Here is a 15,834-nt window from a genome sequence, read left to right on the forward strand (position 1 = left end):
CCCACAGTTCTGGAGAAGATAGTTGTGGAGGCATTGGTGATGATCTTTGGAATCACTGAAGTCAGGGAGAGCTCTAAAAGACTGGAAAATGCCTAATGTAACATCCCTGTTTAAGGAGGGAGAGAAACAGAAGGCAGGAAACTATAGGCTGGTTAGGTTGACCTCAGTTGTTGGTAGGATTTTAGAATCCAGTAAAGTTGAGATGAATCAGCACAGCTTTGTCAAGGGAGGTCATGCTTTGAGGATGTAACAAGCAAAGGAGAGATGGAGATGATTTATGGGGATTTTCAGAAGGCTTTTGACAAGGTGCCACACAGGAGACTGCTAAATAAGATGAGTCCATGGTGTTAGGGCGAGCTACTGACATGGATAAAGGATTAGCTGACTGACAGTAGGCAGAAAGTAGGGATAAAGGGATCTTTTTCAGGATGACAGCCGATGATGAGTGGGGTGCTGTAGGGGTCAGTGTTGAGATCACAATGATTTACATTATACATTAATGACCTGGATGAAGGAATCGAGGACATTGTTGCTAAGTTTGCAAATGACACAAAGATATGTGGGCGGCACGGTGGCACAGTGGTTAGCACTGCTGCCTCACAGCGCCTGAGACCTGGGTTCAATTCCCACCTCAGGCGACAGACTGTGTGGAGTTTGCATGTTCTCCCCGTGGCTGCGTGGGTTTCCTCCGGGTGCTCCGGTTTCCTCCCACAGTCCAAAGATGTGCAGGGTCAGGTGAATTGGCCATGCTAAATTGCCCGTAGTGTTAGGTAAGGGGTAAATGTAGGGGTTTGGGTGGGTTTCGCTTCGGCGGGTCGGTGTGGACTTGTTGGGCCGAAGGACCTGTTTCCACACTGTAATGTAATCTGTAAAATCTGTAATCTAATGTGGAGGGACAGATAGTGTTGAGGAGGTAGGGAGGCTGCAGAAGGACTTGAACAGGTTAGGAGAGTGGGCAAAGAAGTGGCAAATGGAAAAATGTGAAGTTATGCACTTTAGTAGATAGAAGATGGCGTACTATATGTTCTAAACTCAGATCACAGCTTAGCTTCCAGCATGAACTGTGGGACTGCTGTGCACTCTGCTTCACAGAAACTTGGCTCAACCCATCCATTCCCGACTGTGCACTTCAGGCTGATGGTTTTTCTATCTATCATATGGACCGTACAGTGTCCTCAGGTAAGACAAAGGGTGGAGGGGTTTACTTTTTAATTTGTGGTGCACGGACATTGCAAACCTGGGAAGCCATTGCTCCTCAAACCCTGAACTCCTCTCCATCAAATGCCGCCCCTTCTATCTACCACAGGAATTTCCCGCTGCTATACTAACTACTGTTTACATACTGCCACAAGCAAAGGTTGAGGAAGGTCTGGATGTGCTGTACTCCACCACTAACACCCTGGAGACGGAACACCCCGAGGCCCTGTTTGTTGCGACTGGCGACTTCAATCAAGACAATTTAAGGAAGGTGTTGCCCAAGTACCACCAGAACATTACCTGCTCCACCAGGGCCTGAACATTTTAGACCACTGCTACACCACTGTGAAGGAACCCTACCACTCCATCCCCCACCCTCATTTTGGGAGCTCTGACCACAATGCCCGTGCTTTCTTTTCTCGGCTTACAGGCAAAAGTTCAAGCAGGAGAAACCCTCGCGGATACAGGTCCAGTGCTTGTCGGAGGAGGCAAAGGATCAACTCCAGTGCTGTCTGGAATTGGCTGATTGGGCCCTGTTCAAACAGTCTGCAGGTACCTTGGACATGTACGCCACCACCATCACAGACTTTATCAGCAAGTGTGTGGAGGACTGCATACTGAGGAAATCAATCCGGGTGTTCCCCAACAGGAAACCCTGGATGAATCAGGACCTACAGAACCTGCTAAAAACCAGGCATGAGGCTTTCAGATCAGGAGACCCACTCAAATATAAGGAATCCAAGCATGACCTTCGCAGAGCCATTAAGACAGCCAAGGACCAATACCGATCCAAACAAGAGACCCAGACAGACACCCGGCAACTATGGTAAGGACTGAATGACATCACAGGTTCTAAAAAGAGACAGTGCAAGATAGCAGATGATGACACATCCCTCTCAGATTGTCTCAACATCTTCTATGCTTGCTTTGAGCAGAATTTCGGAAGAGAGGTAACACCTATTCTGAGAAGTCCCAACAAACCTATCCCAACAGTCAGTGCATCAGAGGTCAGATCAGTTTTCCTCCGTGTGAATCCAAGGAAAGCGATGGGACCAGATGGAGTACCAGGCCATGCACTCAGAGCACATGCCTATTGGACTAACAGATCCATGTCAGATGCCATAACACTTTCCCTTCACTCCTCCCCAGAACATCTTGACACCAAGAACAGCTACGTATGAATCCTACTTATTGACTACAGTTCAGCCTTCAGCAATATTATTCCCTTGAGACAGATTACTAAACTTAGTGATCTCGGACTAAACCCCACTCTCTGCAACTGGATCCTCTGTTTCCTGACCCACAGGCCACAATCAGTGAAGACTGGGGACAATATTTCATCCTCACTAACACTCAACACCCTACACTCCAGGGATGTGTACTCATCCCCCTACTGTACTCACTGTATCCCCATGACTGTGTTGCCAAATACCAGACTAATGCCATTTACAAGTTCACTGATGATACCACCATAGTTGGTCGAATCTCAGATGGCAACGAAACAGACTACAGACGGGAGGTGGAAGACCTGGAAAAATGGTGCCCTGAAAACAACCTAGCTCTCAATGCCAGCAAAATCAAGGAACTCATTATTGACTTTCGGTGGGATGTTACTCATGCCCCCCCTACACATTAACAGCACAGAGGTGGAACGAGTGGAGAGTGTCAAGCTTCTGGGACTGGTCATCCACAAACTTTATTGGACTCTTCATGTGGACCTGCTGGTTACAAAGGCCCAACAACGTCTCCAGTTCCTCAGGCAGCTGAGGAAATTTGGCATGACAGCGAATACCCTTGTCAACTTTTATAGGTGCGCCATCGAGAGCATTCTGTCTGGATCTATCATTAACTGGTATTGCAACTGTATCATTCAAGATCAGAGATGGTTACAGAGAGTGGTGAACTCAGCCCGGATAATCACAAAGGCCAACATCTCATCTCTAGAATCCATCTACCAGGCCCGCTGTCAAGGAAAGGCTGCCAGTATTCTTAAAGATCTGTCCCACCCTGGCAATGTTTTTCTACAACCTCTACCATCGGGGAGAAGGTACAGAAACCTGAAAACTTGCACCAGCCGGTTTCGAAACAGTTTCTACCCTACTGTTGTTAGATTACCGAATGAATTCACAAACTCTTAACATTTGCCTGTACCTGTGCTTTTGTTTTTGCCACTGTTTACCTATTATTTACTATCTATGCTACTTAACTCGGTGATCTGCCTGTATTGCTCGCAAGACAAAGCTTTTCACTGTCTCGGTACACATGACAATAAATTCAATTCCATTCAATTCAATTCAATTCTAAGTGCAGAACGGCTTCGGAAACCTGAAGCATGATGGGAATTGGGGAGTTCTCGATCGGGATTCTGATGGTAGTTCAGTTGGTAGTTAGGAAAGCAAATGCATTGCTAGCATTCATTTCAAGAGGGCTAAAATACAACAGCAGAGATGTACTGTTGAGGCTGTATAACGCTCTGGTCAGATCGCACTTAGACTATTGTGAATAGTTTTGGGCCCTATATCTTAGGAAGGATGTGCTGGTGTTGGAGTGAGTTTACAAGAATGATCCCAGGGATGAAGGGTTTGTCACTTGAGGAGTGGTTGAGGACTGTAGGTCTGTACTCAATGGAGTTTAGAATGATGGGGTGGTGGAGAGGGGTGGAATCTGATTGAAACATATAGAACACTGAGAGGCCTGGACAAAATGGACAAAGAGAAGCTGCTTCCACTCATAGGAGAGGCGAGGACCCGAGAGCACAGCCTCTGAATGAAGAGATGATCCTTTAAAACTGAGATGGGGAGGAATTTCTTGAGCCAGGGCATTGTTGTTTTGTTGCCATAGTCTTACCAGACTTTAGGGATTGCTGTCTCATTAGGGAGAAGTGATGGTGGAGATTTAACCTCAGGGCCACCAGGCTTCAGGCGAGGGACGAGGTTGAGAAGGAGAGTCCTTCATGGGAACCTCAAACCGGTGATGGGAATTGAACCCATGCTGTTGGCATCACACTGCTTTGTAAACCAACAATCCAGCCAGGTCATCTCTGGAACTCATTGCTGTAGAAGGTTATGAAGGCCAAGTCATTGAATGTATTTAAAACAGAGGTAGTTAGGTTCTTGATTAGTAATGGAATCAAGGATTATGGGGAGAAGGAAGGAGAATGGGCTTGAGAAATGTATCAGCCATGATCACATAGCAGAACAGACATGATGGGCTGAATGGCCTAGTTCTGCCCCAATGCCTTATAGTCTTATGGTCTATACTCCAAAGGATGTGATGCATTGCAAAAACTGGCCTGCAATCTCTTGTACTTGCAGAGATTAACAGGGATAGATTATCAGCTCAGCAGAATCCATTTCCTGTGGGTCATATCCCAGATTTTGGAAATGATGTGTGTAAAAGAAAACAGTTCTGGGTGAAGGACACAATTTGTGTTTTCGATTTCTGACATAGACACGTGAAGCAGTTAAACTCCAACTGCAGCCTGAGTAACTGTGTACTACTCTGGTCTTCTCGTTCTGTGAAGCTGGTGTATGTTATGAAGCTCACAAATAAAGGACATTCTCTATATTCCCCTGTGCTGGCTGGTAAAAAGAAAAATCCTTGATTATTAGAAGTAAATCACAAGTCAGCAAAGCCACTGTTGAAAAGGAAACAGGAAAATTCCTTTCAGCTGACTTATCGAACCAAGAATCTCCAGTTGAGCTGCTCAACTGCTGAAGTCAGCACCACTGGAACCACAGTTTCATGGCCACTTTTCTTCTCCCTGTGGATAATCAAAAGATTAATTTGTATAAAAGCAAAATACTCTGAATGTTAGAAATCTGAACTAAATTTAAAAGTGCAAGAGTAACTCATAAAGTCTGGTAACATCTGTACTGAGCGAAGAGCAGGAAAATCGATGTTTCGGGGAAAAGCCCTTAATCAGGAATGGATTCTCCATTCCTGATGAAGGGCTTTTGCCTGAAACATCAATTTTCCTGCTCCTCGGATGCTGCCTGACCTGCTGTGCTTTTCCAGCACCACTCTAATCTAAACTCTGGTTTCCAGCATCTGCAGTCCTCACTTTTGCCTAACATCTGTAGTGAGAGAAACAGAGTTATTGTTTTGAGGCCAATGACTATTACAGAGTTATAAAGTTATGTAGCATGGAGAGAGGCCATTTGGCCCATTGTGCCCATGCTACATCAAGCATTTATCTACTCTAGTCTCATATTCCAGCACTTGGCCTGTAGCCTTGTGTGCTATTGTGTTTCAAGTGATCATCTAAGTGCCAAAGTTTTGAAGAAGCGCCATACTAAATTCAAAATATTCATGTTGCTGCTCTGTCCACAAACACTGCCAGTCCTTTTGAGTTTCTCCAGCACATTCCAGTTTTATTACTGATGTGTACATATTTTTCCAAATTATCATGTGTTTTCTCACTTCTCACTTCTAATCTGTGTGTATGTATTGTGTTTTATTATTATTCATTGCATTTTAGTATCTCACTCTTTCCTTAACCTAAGAATGTCTGTTTAAATTAGCTTCTTTTAAATTATAAGTATATTGGAACTCGGAAAGGTATCCATGAGGCAAGAGTTCTGTGTTAAGCTAATCTTGTTGTGCCAACTGAAGTGTGTAGTGTGGAGGGCGACAAATTAAGCATAGTGGGATTTGTTTAAACTGCAGGGATTTTTTTTTAAAAAAGAGAAGCCTTATCTTCTCCAAACTATATTTCACAATCAGGTTTTGAAGATATGTTTGTCAGGGCACATCCACCAATAGAATGCATTTAAAGCACAGTTCTTGGCATCACATGGGAAATGGATTCTGCTGAGCTGATAATCTATCCCTGTTAATCTCTGCAAGTACAAGAGATAGCAGGTCAGTTTTTGCAATGCATCGCATCCTTTGGAGTATAGACCATAAGACTATAAGGCATAGGAGCAGAATCTCACAGCTCTTGGCACTCAGTCCGAGCTCTGTGGTCCAGCACCCTTGCTGCTTTGGAGGTTGTGACCTCAAAATCTTGTCTCATGACCACATTAGGGATTATGGTCCATATTTTGGAACACCCTGTCTTAAAGTCAAGCAGTATGTTTCCTTTTCTCTTCTAATTTTTCTGAAGAGTCTCCTCGATCAGATATAGTCTTACAATTGCAATGCCCCAAATGATGATTTATTGATCTTGATCTATTTACTCAATGATTCAGATCGCAGGGATCTGATGCATCTCCGTCAGCTGGGACAGTGAAAGATGAGGCTCTGTGCTGTTGACCTGGCAAGTTGTTTCATTTCACTTGGTCTTTTGTCAATTTTCAAAATTTATTTAGTTTTAAAATGTCATTTTCCAGAAACTGGGCTGCATACTTCAGAGATCTTTGTTGTTCATAACATTTAAAAGGAGTTGCTGTAAGATCTAAGCTCACTAGAAGCTCAAAAGAATGGGTAAACTAAACATTGTTATTTTCCAAATTACATGCATTGTAATTGCCAGTCTGCTCATGTCATTCTTATAATTTTCTTATAATTTTCATATCTCACAGAATTGTTACAGCACATAAGGAGGCCATTCAGCCTATTGTGCTGTCCTGGTCCTATCACCTCCTGCTTTTTCCCCACATTCCTGCATACCATTTCTATGAAAGCAATTATCCAATGCCCGCTTGAATGTCAGAAATATAGAATTTAAATTTCACCATCTTCCATGGTGGCATTTAATCTCATACCTCCGGAACATTAGGGACATTACTCATCTAGTGACATTATCACTACACCACTGCCATCCCTTGCACTGTCTGCTTCCAATGGGAGTCAGATAAAATGAATTTATGTTCATGACTCAGTTTCCCCTTTTTTAAATAGCTCCAATGTAACTCACATCTCATTCTTGAGCAATATTAGGTATTTCTTAATTTTAACTGACTTTTTTCTTAAGCATGTACTTAGTATTCGAAACTGCTGTTACAGATGTTCCTTTGTATTTTTAGACATTGCTGAAAAATGTGTTGCTGGAAAAGCGCAGCAGGTCAGGCAGCATCAAAGGAGCAGGAGAATCAATGTTTCGGGCATAAGCCCTTCTTCAGGAATGAGGAGGGTGTGCCAAGCAGGCTAAGATAAAAGGTAGGGAGGAGGAACTTGGGGGAGGGGCGTTGGGAATGTGATAGGTGGAAGGAGGTTAAGGTGAGGGTGATAGACCTGAGAGGGGTTGGGGGCGGAGAGGTCAGGAAGAAGATTGCAGGTCAAGAAGGCAGTGCTGAGTCCGAGGGTTGGGACTGAGAAAAGGTGGGGGAGAGGAAATGAGGAAGGTGGAGAAATCTGCATTCATCCCTTGTGGTTGGAGGGTTCCTAAGTGAAAGATGAGGCACTCTTCCTTATGCCCGAAACGTCGATTCTCCTGCGCCTTTGATGCTGCCTGGCCTGCTGTGCTTTTCCAGCAACACATTTTTCAGCTCTGATCTCCAGCATTTGCAGTCCTCACTTTCTCCTAGTTGATTTTTAGCTATTGGTTTTCACCTCACTAAACAGCTGCCACTATGTCACTCTCAGTGATATCACTATTGAGAAGGAGCCCTGTATGCAGCAAAGGAGTTCCACAGCTTGTAGAGGCGATCATAGGCTTGTCACTTGGAGCATGAACCTAGGTCACTGGATTTACAGGAAAAAATCTGCCCCTGCTGAACATCTATTTCCCCCTCTCTCTTTTAAAATCCTCCTTAAAACTCACCTGCCTTAGTCACCTTAAAATCTCCTTCTTTAGCTCTGTGTTAATTTTTGTTTACATCCCTGTGACGCTATTTGGGGCAATTTATTCAATTCTATTGTTTATAAATACATCTCATTGAATATTAATCTATTTAACATGACTCCCTCAAGTTTTCTTTAACCTGAAGATACTGTTTTGTTTAGTTTATATAATTCCACAAGTAGTGATGATCTTAAGTAGCCATTTTATCCATTTAACAGACAGCAACCATTATTCTGTGCAAAGGATCATAGTATTTTAAAATGTCACTTTTGGGATGTGGATACTGTCATGCTTGTGTTTATTGTCCATCCCAATGTGGCCATGAGGAGGTGATGGTGAGCTGCCTCCTTGTACTAGTTTATCTGGCATAGGTGCTGTTAGGAAGGGCTTTCCAAGATTTTGATCCAATGATAATGAAGGAATGGCGATATAATGTCATGTTTCAGTGGTGTGTGACTTGAAGAGGAAAATGCGGTGGGTGGTATTCAGATATCCCTGATGTTTCTGTTCTTCGAGAGGGCTGTGGTTGTGGGTTTGGAAGGTACTGTTGGAGGAGATTAACGAGTTGCCACTGTGCATCCTGCAGATGGTATGCACTGTTGCCTCTGTGCACTATGGTGGATGAACGAATTCCCCATTCAACTGCTTTGTCCTGGGATGGTGTGGAGTCTGGTGAATGTTGTTGGAGTTTCCAGAACAAGTGGGGCGTATTCCTTCACACTCTTGACTTACACCACATTGATGCTAGACTGCCTTTGAGGAGTCAGGAGGTGAGTTTGACTTTGTAAACAATCCAAGCTCTGATCAGTCCAGTCTTATTCTGAACTCATCTACTTTGATTAGTGCATTTCCCAGCCAGAATCCCTGAATAACGATCAGAAATGGGGAATCTTGTCTATTATTTTTCTCCACAGTATGTGGGATGATGATACTAATTTCAGATCTTCAGTGTTCTGAAAAGGGGTCACAGTCTGTAAACGTGAACTCTGATTTCTCTCTACACATGCTGCCAGATCTGCCGAGTTTCTCCATCAATTTCCGTTTTTGTTGCTTTAATGTCACCTAATATTTGGGATATTATTGATGTGGATGGGACATTTCGCACAACGGAGCAATTTGAAAAAAAAGTCCACACCTGACGCAGCGAATTTTGCCACATGGTAACATTAGAAGGTCAAACACCACTAACCGAGTTGAAGGAAAGTGAAACCGGCGAACACTAAGGTTCACACGCCCTTTCTCCAAGGAGCAAGACTGAGTGAATTGGAGATTCATTTGCCCACATTACCTGATGTACAGGATAGGAACCTGTTTAGGCACCTGTCAGCTGTTTAGGTGGCTTTATGACGGGTGTGTGGACTGTCTGGGTCCTCGGAAGGAGGTTCAATACGAAATCAATGTAACACGCACTCCCTCATTTCGTTTAATTCATTTTTTTCCATATCTATGTTAAAGGTACCTTAACATAAAGCCGTCAGGACAGAGAAGGTTTGATATATCGGATTGTTAATCCTCTTTTTTGTTGTAAATTAACCTATCACAGCCGTGACAATTCGTCCATCCGTGTTACACACTATGCAAATATTGTCCCGCAAAAGTAAGAAATGCTTTTTTTTGCAGCAAATGCCACATTAAAATGTTTACTCTTCATGTGCAAAGACTACTTCAGTAACTGTGTATGTACATAATGATATTTTATGAATAAAGTGTATTTTTGCAATAAAACATTTTGTCCGTGTTACACAGACTATAAAATAGTTGTGAAACAATTTAGTAACTTCCAGCAAACTGCATTTCTTAAAGAGCAAACGCCTTAAAGGTGACATTAACGTATTTTAAACTGATTATAAGACTATGAATTTTGCCGTTTCTCTGAGAATTCAATTTCCCAGACCCCTGTCGAGTCTGGAATATTTGGTAAGAACTCAGTCCCCCAATGTCATTCATCTATTGAATATTCAGACTCCACCTCTAAGGCTCGACCAATGGCGGGGAAGAAATGCTGAAACATTAGCCAAATATCTATCTGCCGATTAGTCGGATGACTGAAGAGATTTGTTTAAAAAGCCAACTGCAGGACTCGAGCATGTGAAACAATTGAAACAAGGTGCCTGAAAAGTTTGAACTCACTCACAGAGTCTGAAGTAGCTTTTTGAGGCCAGTGGAATCGGGGCTGGCTCTTTAACAGCAACATCATTAATTAAAAAGTACAAACATTAATTCACAAAGATCCGCCTTTGTAAAGCACACCCGAACATCAAAGGGGCATCTGAATGAAGGCGATGACTAGCGTCACACTCTGTATCTGTCTATCTCTCTTATCCGTGGGCTTCTCAGAGAAAGACTTCAAGGACACAATTGCTGGTAAGAATGCGTTTTATAGTTATTATCAAGTGTTCTGTAAACTTTAAAAAAGCAAGAGTATTAAACACTAACAGTGTTGGAAACTTTTCTGAAGCATCTTCCTGTAATTAATATTCTTATACAAATTCATGGCGTCTTTCAATTCATAAAAGAGGATACCATTTTTACTCTTGTAAGAACTTGTACCTCTGATCCGGTCGGTTTAAGCTCCTTAGTGCTTTGTTTGTAAGAGCATCGCTTCTCCTCATGTGCGGAGAAACAAGACGCCACCACAAAACAAAGAATTGCGGATGCTGGAGATCTGAAACCAACCCAGACATTGCTGGAGAAACTCAGCAGGTCTGCGGAGAGAAAGCAAAGTTAACGTTTCGGCTCCAGTGACACTTCTCCAGCTCTGAACAAGGGTCACCAGGCCCGCGATATGAATTCTGTCTCTCACTCCTCAAATGCTGCTGAGTTTCTCCAGCAATTCAGCCTTTGGTTTTAACGGGAAAAAAATCTTCCTTAAATGACAACAGCAATGTCCTTCCGTGCAAAGCGGCTGGATTGCTGCACAACTAACCCAAATACCTTCTGAAGACAAGAGGCCGTGGTATATTCTAAGACATCTTCACCGAGTAGTTGTGTTACCAATCATACACCTGGCTGTCCTCAACTCCTGGTGAACCCCTGAACGCTGCTTGATGGCAGAATGGGTGGCGGGGCTGTGGGCAGATCCAATGATCGGGTTTAGTCAGTTTTCATCCCAAGACTGAGGCGAGGGAATTAGGCAAGAAGGCCAGTGTTACGAGGCAAAACTCCAATTGATTTTCAAAGAACTGTACGGAAAGCAAAAGTCAACTTTAGATCGACTTACAGAGAGAAGCCAACAGTTTACAAAGAAAGCGAGGCGTGCGGGAGAAATGAGAAAGGTAGGAGGGCAGAGAAGTCTGGGAGCAGGAAAACGATTCAGAGATGCCGAGATGTTTGAAACACAGTCCCCCTCTCTGACTCCTGTAAAAAAGATCATCCGCAGGTAAACAACAGACAGGTTAAATTGACCACAGCAGCCGGTTCCAACAGTTTTTACAACAGCGACTACACTGCAGAAAGTACTTAGTTTAGTTGTATAGCGCTTCGAGATGTTCGAAAGTTAAAGTACATTGTTTCCTTTTCCCGGCTGAACTCAATGTTCAGTCCGCGTATCCGCGTGCTTTCCATCCAAGTTTCCTCCCACATGTGCAGGTGAGGTGAATTGGCCATGCCAAGTTGCCCACAGTGTCCAGGGATGTGTAGGCTAGGTCCATTAGTCAGGGGTAAATGTGGAGTAATAGTGTAGGGGAATGGGTCTGGGTGAGTTACTCTTTGGAGGGTTGGTGTGGACTTGTTGGGCCGGATGGTCTGTTTCCAGACTGTAGGGATTCTATGATTCTGTGAATGTTCAACTCTGGAGGTGGCCTGGCATCCCCTGCCCCATCCCCTTGGTGCTTGAGCTTTTCCTCTGGGGCAGTGGTAATAATAAAACTTCCCTAATGTAAGATGCTGTTTTCCCACTGGTAGGCGGTGAGGTAGAGCAGTGTCCTATTGTTGTGAGGCAGTGGCACTTCACTACCATACTCAAAGAACGCTAACATCGCTGGGTAAGCTGCATTTATCAAAGCAGCTTCCTTCGTATTGTCTGGCTAATCCCTTCCCTCCTGTTGCCCTTGTGGTGTTTGACATCTGCAGGCTCCAACTTTCCCCCATTCTCTTCTTGCTGCAGTATGATTCCCTCACAGTTTCACAACCTTGAGACACGCAAGGTTAAGCAGGTGATGAGATTCTGCAGTACATCACAGGTATACGCAGGCTGGGTCAGGGGTGCTAAACCGTCAGGAGCCAAAGTTACATAGAGCAAAAATGCATACTAACGCTGCTGCAGTGGGCTCAGATATCAAATGCGAGAGCACAGACTGCAGCAAGGCCTAAAGGACACTCATCAGGAAACTGCAAGCAATAGATCGCAGTGTGGAAAAAAAACTGCCCAAATTTGTGCCAAAGCATTTATCCAATATGGGTCAAGTGCACAGCTCCATAGAAACCATGGTGGTGCCCACCATGCTGATGTCAAGGTTGACTACTTCCATGGTAGCTAACATTGCAGAGAGCTGCAACCTTGGCTTCAGGGGGCAGTGTTTTCAAGGAGCCCTGGAGGCTCACATCACTTCTGCATTGGTGTAACGGTGGCTTATTTCAAGAAGCTTTTTCCTTAAAAAGATCAGATCTGACCACACATTGGCCAGGAAGTGGAATTGGTCTTTGGCCTTGAAATCACTAGCTTTCCTTTCTCCTATTCCTTTTCTGAACTTCCTCTAACTGACGGTGTCCCTTCATACAGAAGTTTTTTCTGAACAAGGGTCTCCCAGATAGTAATACAAATAGAATTCAGTTGTCTGATAAATCAACCTTTTGTTCTGGATTTAGTTTTGATATTTATATAAGTAGTGAACTGAGGGAAAGATTCACTGGGGTGGACAGAAGAAAGATAATGGCGGGTGGTGATAAAAGTTGTGGGATTGTTGCTTTATTTTGGATAGGCGACATGTTTCATGTGGAGCACTCTTCAAGCAACTCTTTGAGAGTTCTAGGATCTGGGGGCACTTGCTGTCCATACTCTTCATGGTGTTCCTCGTTTTTGCTATACTGCTCATTCCTGCTGCATCTCCTGCTCCATTTCTTGCCACCCAGGTTGTGCCAAAGGCAGGCCCCTCACACTGGGGAAGTTGTGCAGTCATCACCAGAGGATGACAAATCACAGCAATGTGTTGTAGAGCTCCATTGGAATAGTCCAGGCAGTACATACAATATATCACTTCAGCATGCCAGCTTTCTGCTTAATGACCTTACTGGTGGCAGTGTAGCAGCATTGCTACTCTGCTCTGTAGCTCTTTGTAGACTCTAATAGGAATTAGTGGCCAAACCAGAAAGTAGCATTTAACATGATGAGCTGTATTGGACAAAGGCAATACAGATGATTGAAACACAATATATTATCTGCAAATAAGATCGACATTGAGAAAGTGAAATGTATTGAGAAAGATACTAGACTAACGATAAGAATTGTACATGGCAACATGGATCTTAGATAAACTTCCAATATATCTTAAATTTAATGCTTGCTTAGTCTCCTTTTCTCTGACCATGGGAAAGGGTTATAAGTATGCTTCCTGATGTGAAGAGCCCCTTGTCATTCTCTAGCATATTGGCAGCCTTAAAACTGTAAAATGGCACTCATCTCATCTGCTGCAAGCTGAAAGGAAACTATGGTAAAAATAGAGCCACGGTGACTGTGTCAGCCACAGGAAGCATTGTCAGTGCCCTGGCCTAAAGTTCAATTAGTTACTGCAGGAGGTGAAGTCGCTCATTTAACACATTATTTATAGAGGAAATGCACCTGAAACATTTCTTCTCACTGAGGTTTCTGTAGGTAAATTGCTCCCCTGAAGATATGGGAATGTTACACTTTGAGACCTGTAGGATTTAGAGTCACTGGTGGTCCATTCACGCCACACTGTTCTGACACTCTCTACTCTTGGTCACCTCCTGCTCCAAATTTGGCATTCTCAGGTGGTGGAGCTTATTTTTGCTCCTATTTTTGCTCCTGTTCTTCCCTGTTTTCCCTTGCTGTTCTGCCTCTTCCAGGCCAAAGCTATTCCTACCAGTCCACTAAAGTAAACCTGTTCAGAAGGTGGCCAAAAAACCATTGCAGCACCAGCAGAATCACCGTCTCAGCAGACAGGTTTGCCTTGATGTAGCTAGAAACCAGACCATTAACATCTGGATAGAAGCCGGGAAAACTGCAGATGCAATTCTCAGGAAGGGTCACTGGACCCTCAACGTTAAATCTGATTTCTCTGCACAGCTGCTGCCAGACCTGCTGAACTTTTCCAGCAATGTCTGTTTTAGTTTCCAATTAATGTCTCCAATTAAATGCAATAGTAATTAGCTCTTTAAATTGAAGGGGGTGGGTGGAGAGTTGGTGTGAGGATTATCGTGTGGCCAATCTGGAATTGCGGCAAGCCAATAACAGTTAAACCCACAGCAACTTATTAGGACCATTATTTTAATGTTTCATTCACAACTTTAAAAGTTTCTGGCATGTTCCCTAGATACTTATGGATTAGTGCAATACAATAGCTGAGGCAATGCATTTCGTGTGTGTGTGTGTGCTCTCACCTGCATATGAATGCTGAAGCATCTGTCACATGCAAGATAACTTCAGCCCCAGTGATTTTTCCATGTACTGAGTTTAATGTTTACTGAGTTTAACCTATTCTTCAAGTAAGTTCAGCTGCAAAGTTTGAACGTAAGCATTCATAACATTTTTATGACTTGAATTTCCACTTTTAACCTTCATGATCACCTTCTCTTGTATCAGCTGTCGAAAGCGTCATTACTACCCAAACCTCAATAATTAACTTGCATGAGATTCTTTGGATGTTGAGTAGGTTCCAGTAGACTGCTTCATGGATCCAGACAATGAGACATCAAATGCTTTCTGAAAAATCATCCTGCTTCCTGCTGATGCATGGTTCAAAGATAAACTCCTCTATTCGTTAGCATTTCTAGTCATAGATCATAGAGTCATAGAGATGTACAGCACAAAAACAGACCCTTTAGTCCAACTCATCCATGCTGACTGGATATCATGAATCAATCTAATCCTATTTAAAGTAATAGAGTCATGGAGATGTACAGCATGGAGACAGACCCTTTGGTCCATGCCGATATCCTAAATTAATCTATTTGCCCATTTGGCCCATATACCTCTATACCCATTCTATTCATATACACATCCAGATGCCTTTTAAATGTAGTAATTGTACCAGCCTTCACCACTTCCTCTGGCAGCTCATTCCATACATGCACCACCCTTTGCGTGAAAAAGTTGCCCTTTAGGTCTCTTTTATGTCTTTCCCCTCTCACCCTAAACCTATGCCCTCTCATTCTGGACTACCCCAAACCATGGAAAAGACCTTGTCTATTTACCCTATCCATGCCCCTCATGATTTTATAAACCTCTATAAGGTCACCCCTCCGCCTCCAAAGCTCCAGGGAAAACAGTCTAGCCTATTCAGCCTCTAACTATAGTTCAAACCCGCACCCACCAACCCCATCACCCCTGTGGTTGAACACTTCAACTCTCCCTCCCACTCCGTCAAGGACATGCAGGTCCTGGGCCTCCTCCACCGCCAAACCATTACCATCTGACTCATATTCCACTTTGGGACCCTGCAACCACACGGGATAAATGTGGATTTCAACAGTTTCCTCATTTTCCCCTCCCCCCACATTATCCCAGTCCCAAGCTTCCAACTCCAGACCTGTCCATCACTTCCCCCACTGACCTATAACCTTCTCCCTCATCTTCATCCACCTATCGCTTTCTCAGCTGCCTTTTCGCAAATCCCACCCCCTCCCATTTACCTCTCAGCCCTGACCTACAAGTCTCATTCCTGATGAAGGGCTTATGCCTGAAACGTTGACTCTCCTGCTCCTCGGATGTTGCCTGACCTGCTGTGATTTTC

The 15,834-nt window shown here is 43.7% G+C and overlaps 1 protein-coding gene across 1 annotated transcript in view; it reads left to right on the plus strand.

Moving 5' to 3' along the window:
• Nucleotides 1–9,957: 9,957 nt before the first annotated feature.
• The window catches only part of LOC122564440 (endothelial lipase-like), a 33,695-nt gene continuing 27,818 nt past the window's right edge, over nt 9,958–15,834 (plus strand). Inside the window, exon 1 of the mRNA XM_043719344.1 lies at nt 9,958–10,288. Within this exon, the coding sequence (XP_043575279.1) occupies nt 10,198–10,288 (91 nt within the window). The 5' untranslated portion in view covers nt 9,958–10,197. The remainder of the gene's footprint in view (nt 10,289–15,834) is intronic.

This window comes from Chiloscyllium plagiosum, chromosome 1 (genome assembly GCF_004010195.1).
Source record: "Chiloscyllium plagiosum isolate BGI_BamShark_2017 chromosome 1, ASM401019v2, whole genome shotgun sequence".
Lineage (NCBI taxonomy): Eukaryota > Metazoa > Chordata > Chondrichthyes > Orectolobiformes > Hemiscylliidae > Chiloscyllium > Chiloscyllium plagiosum.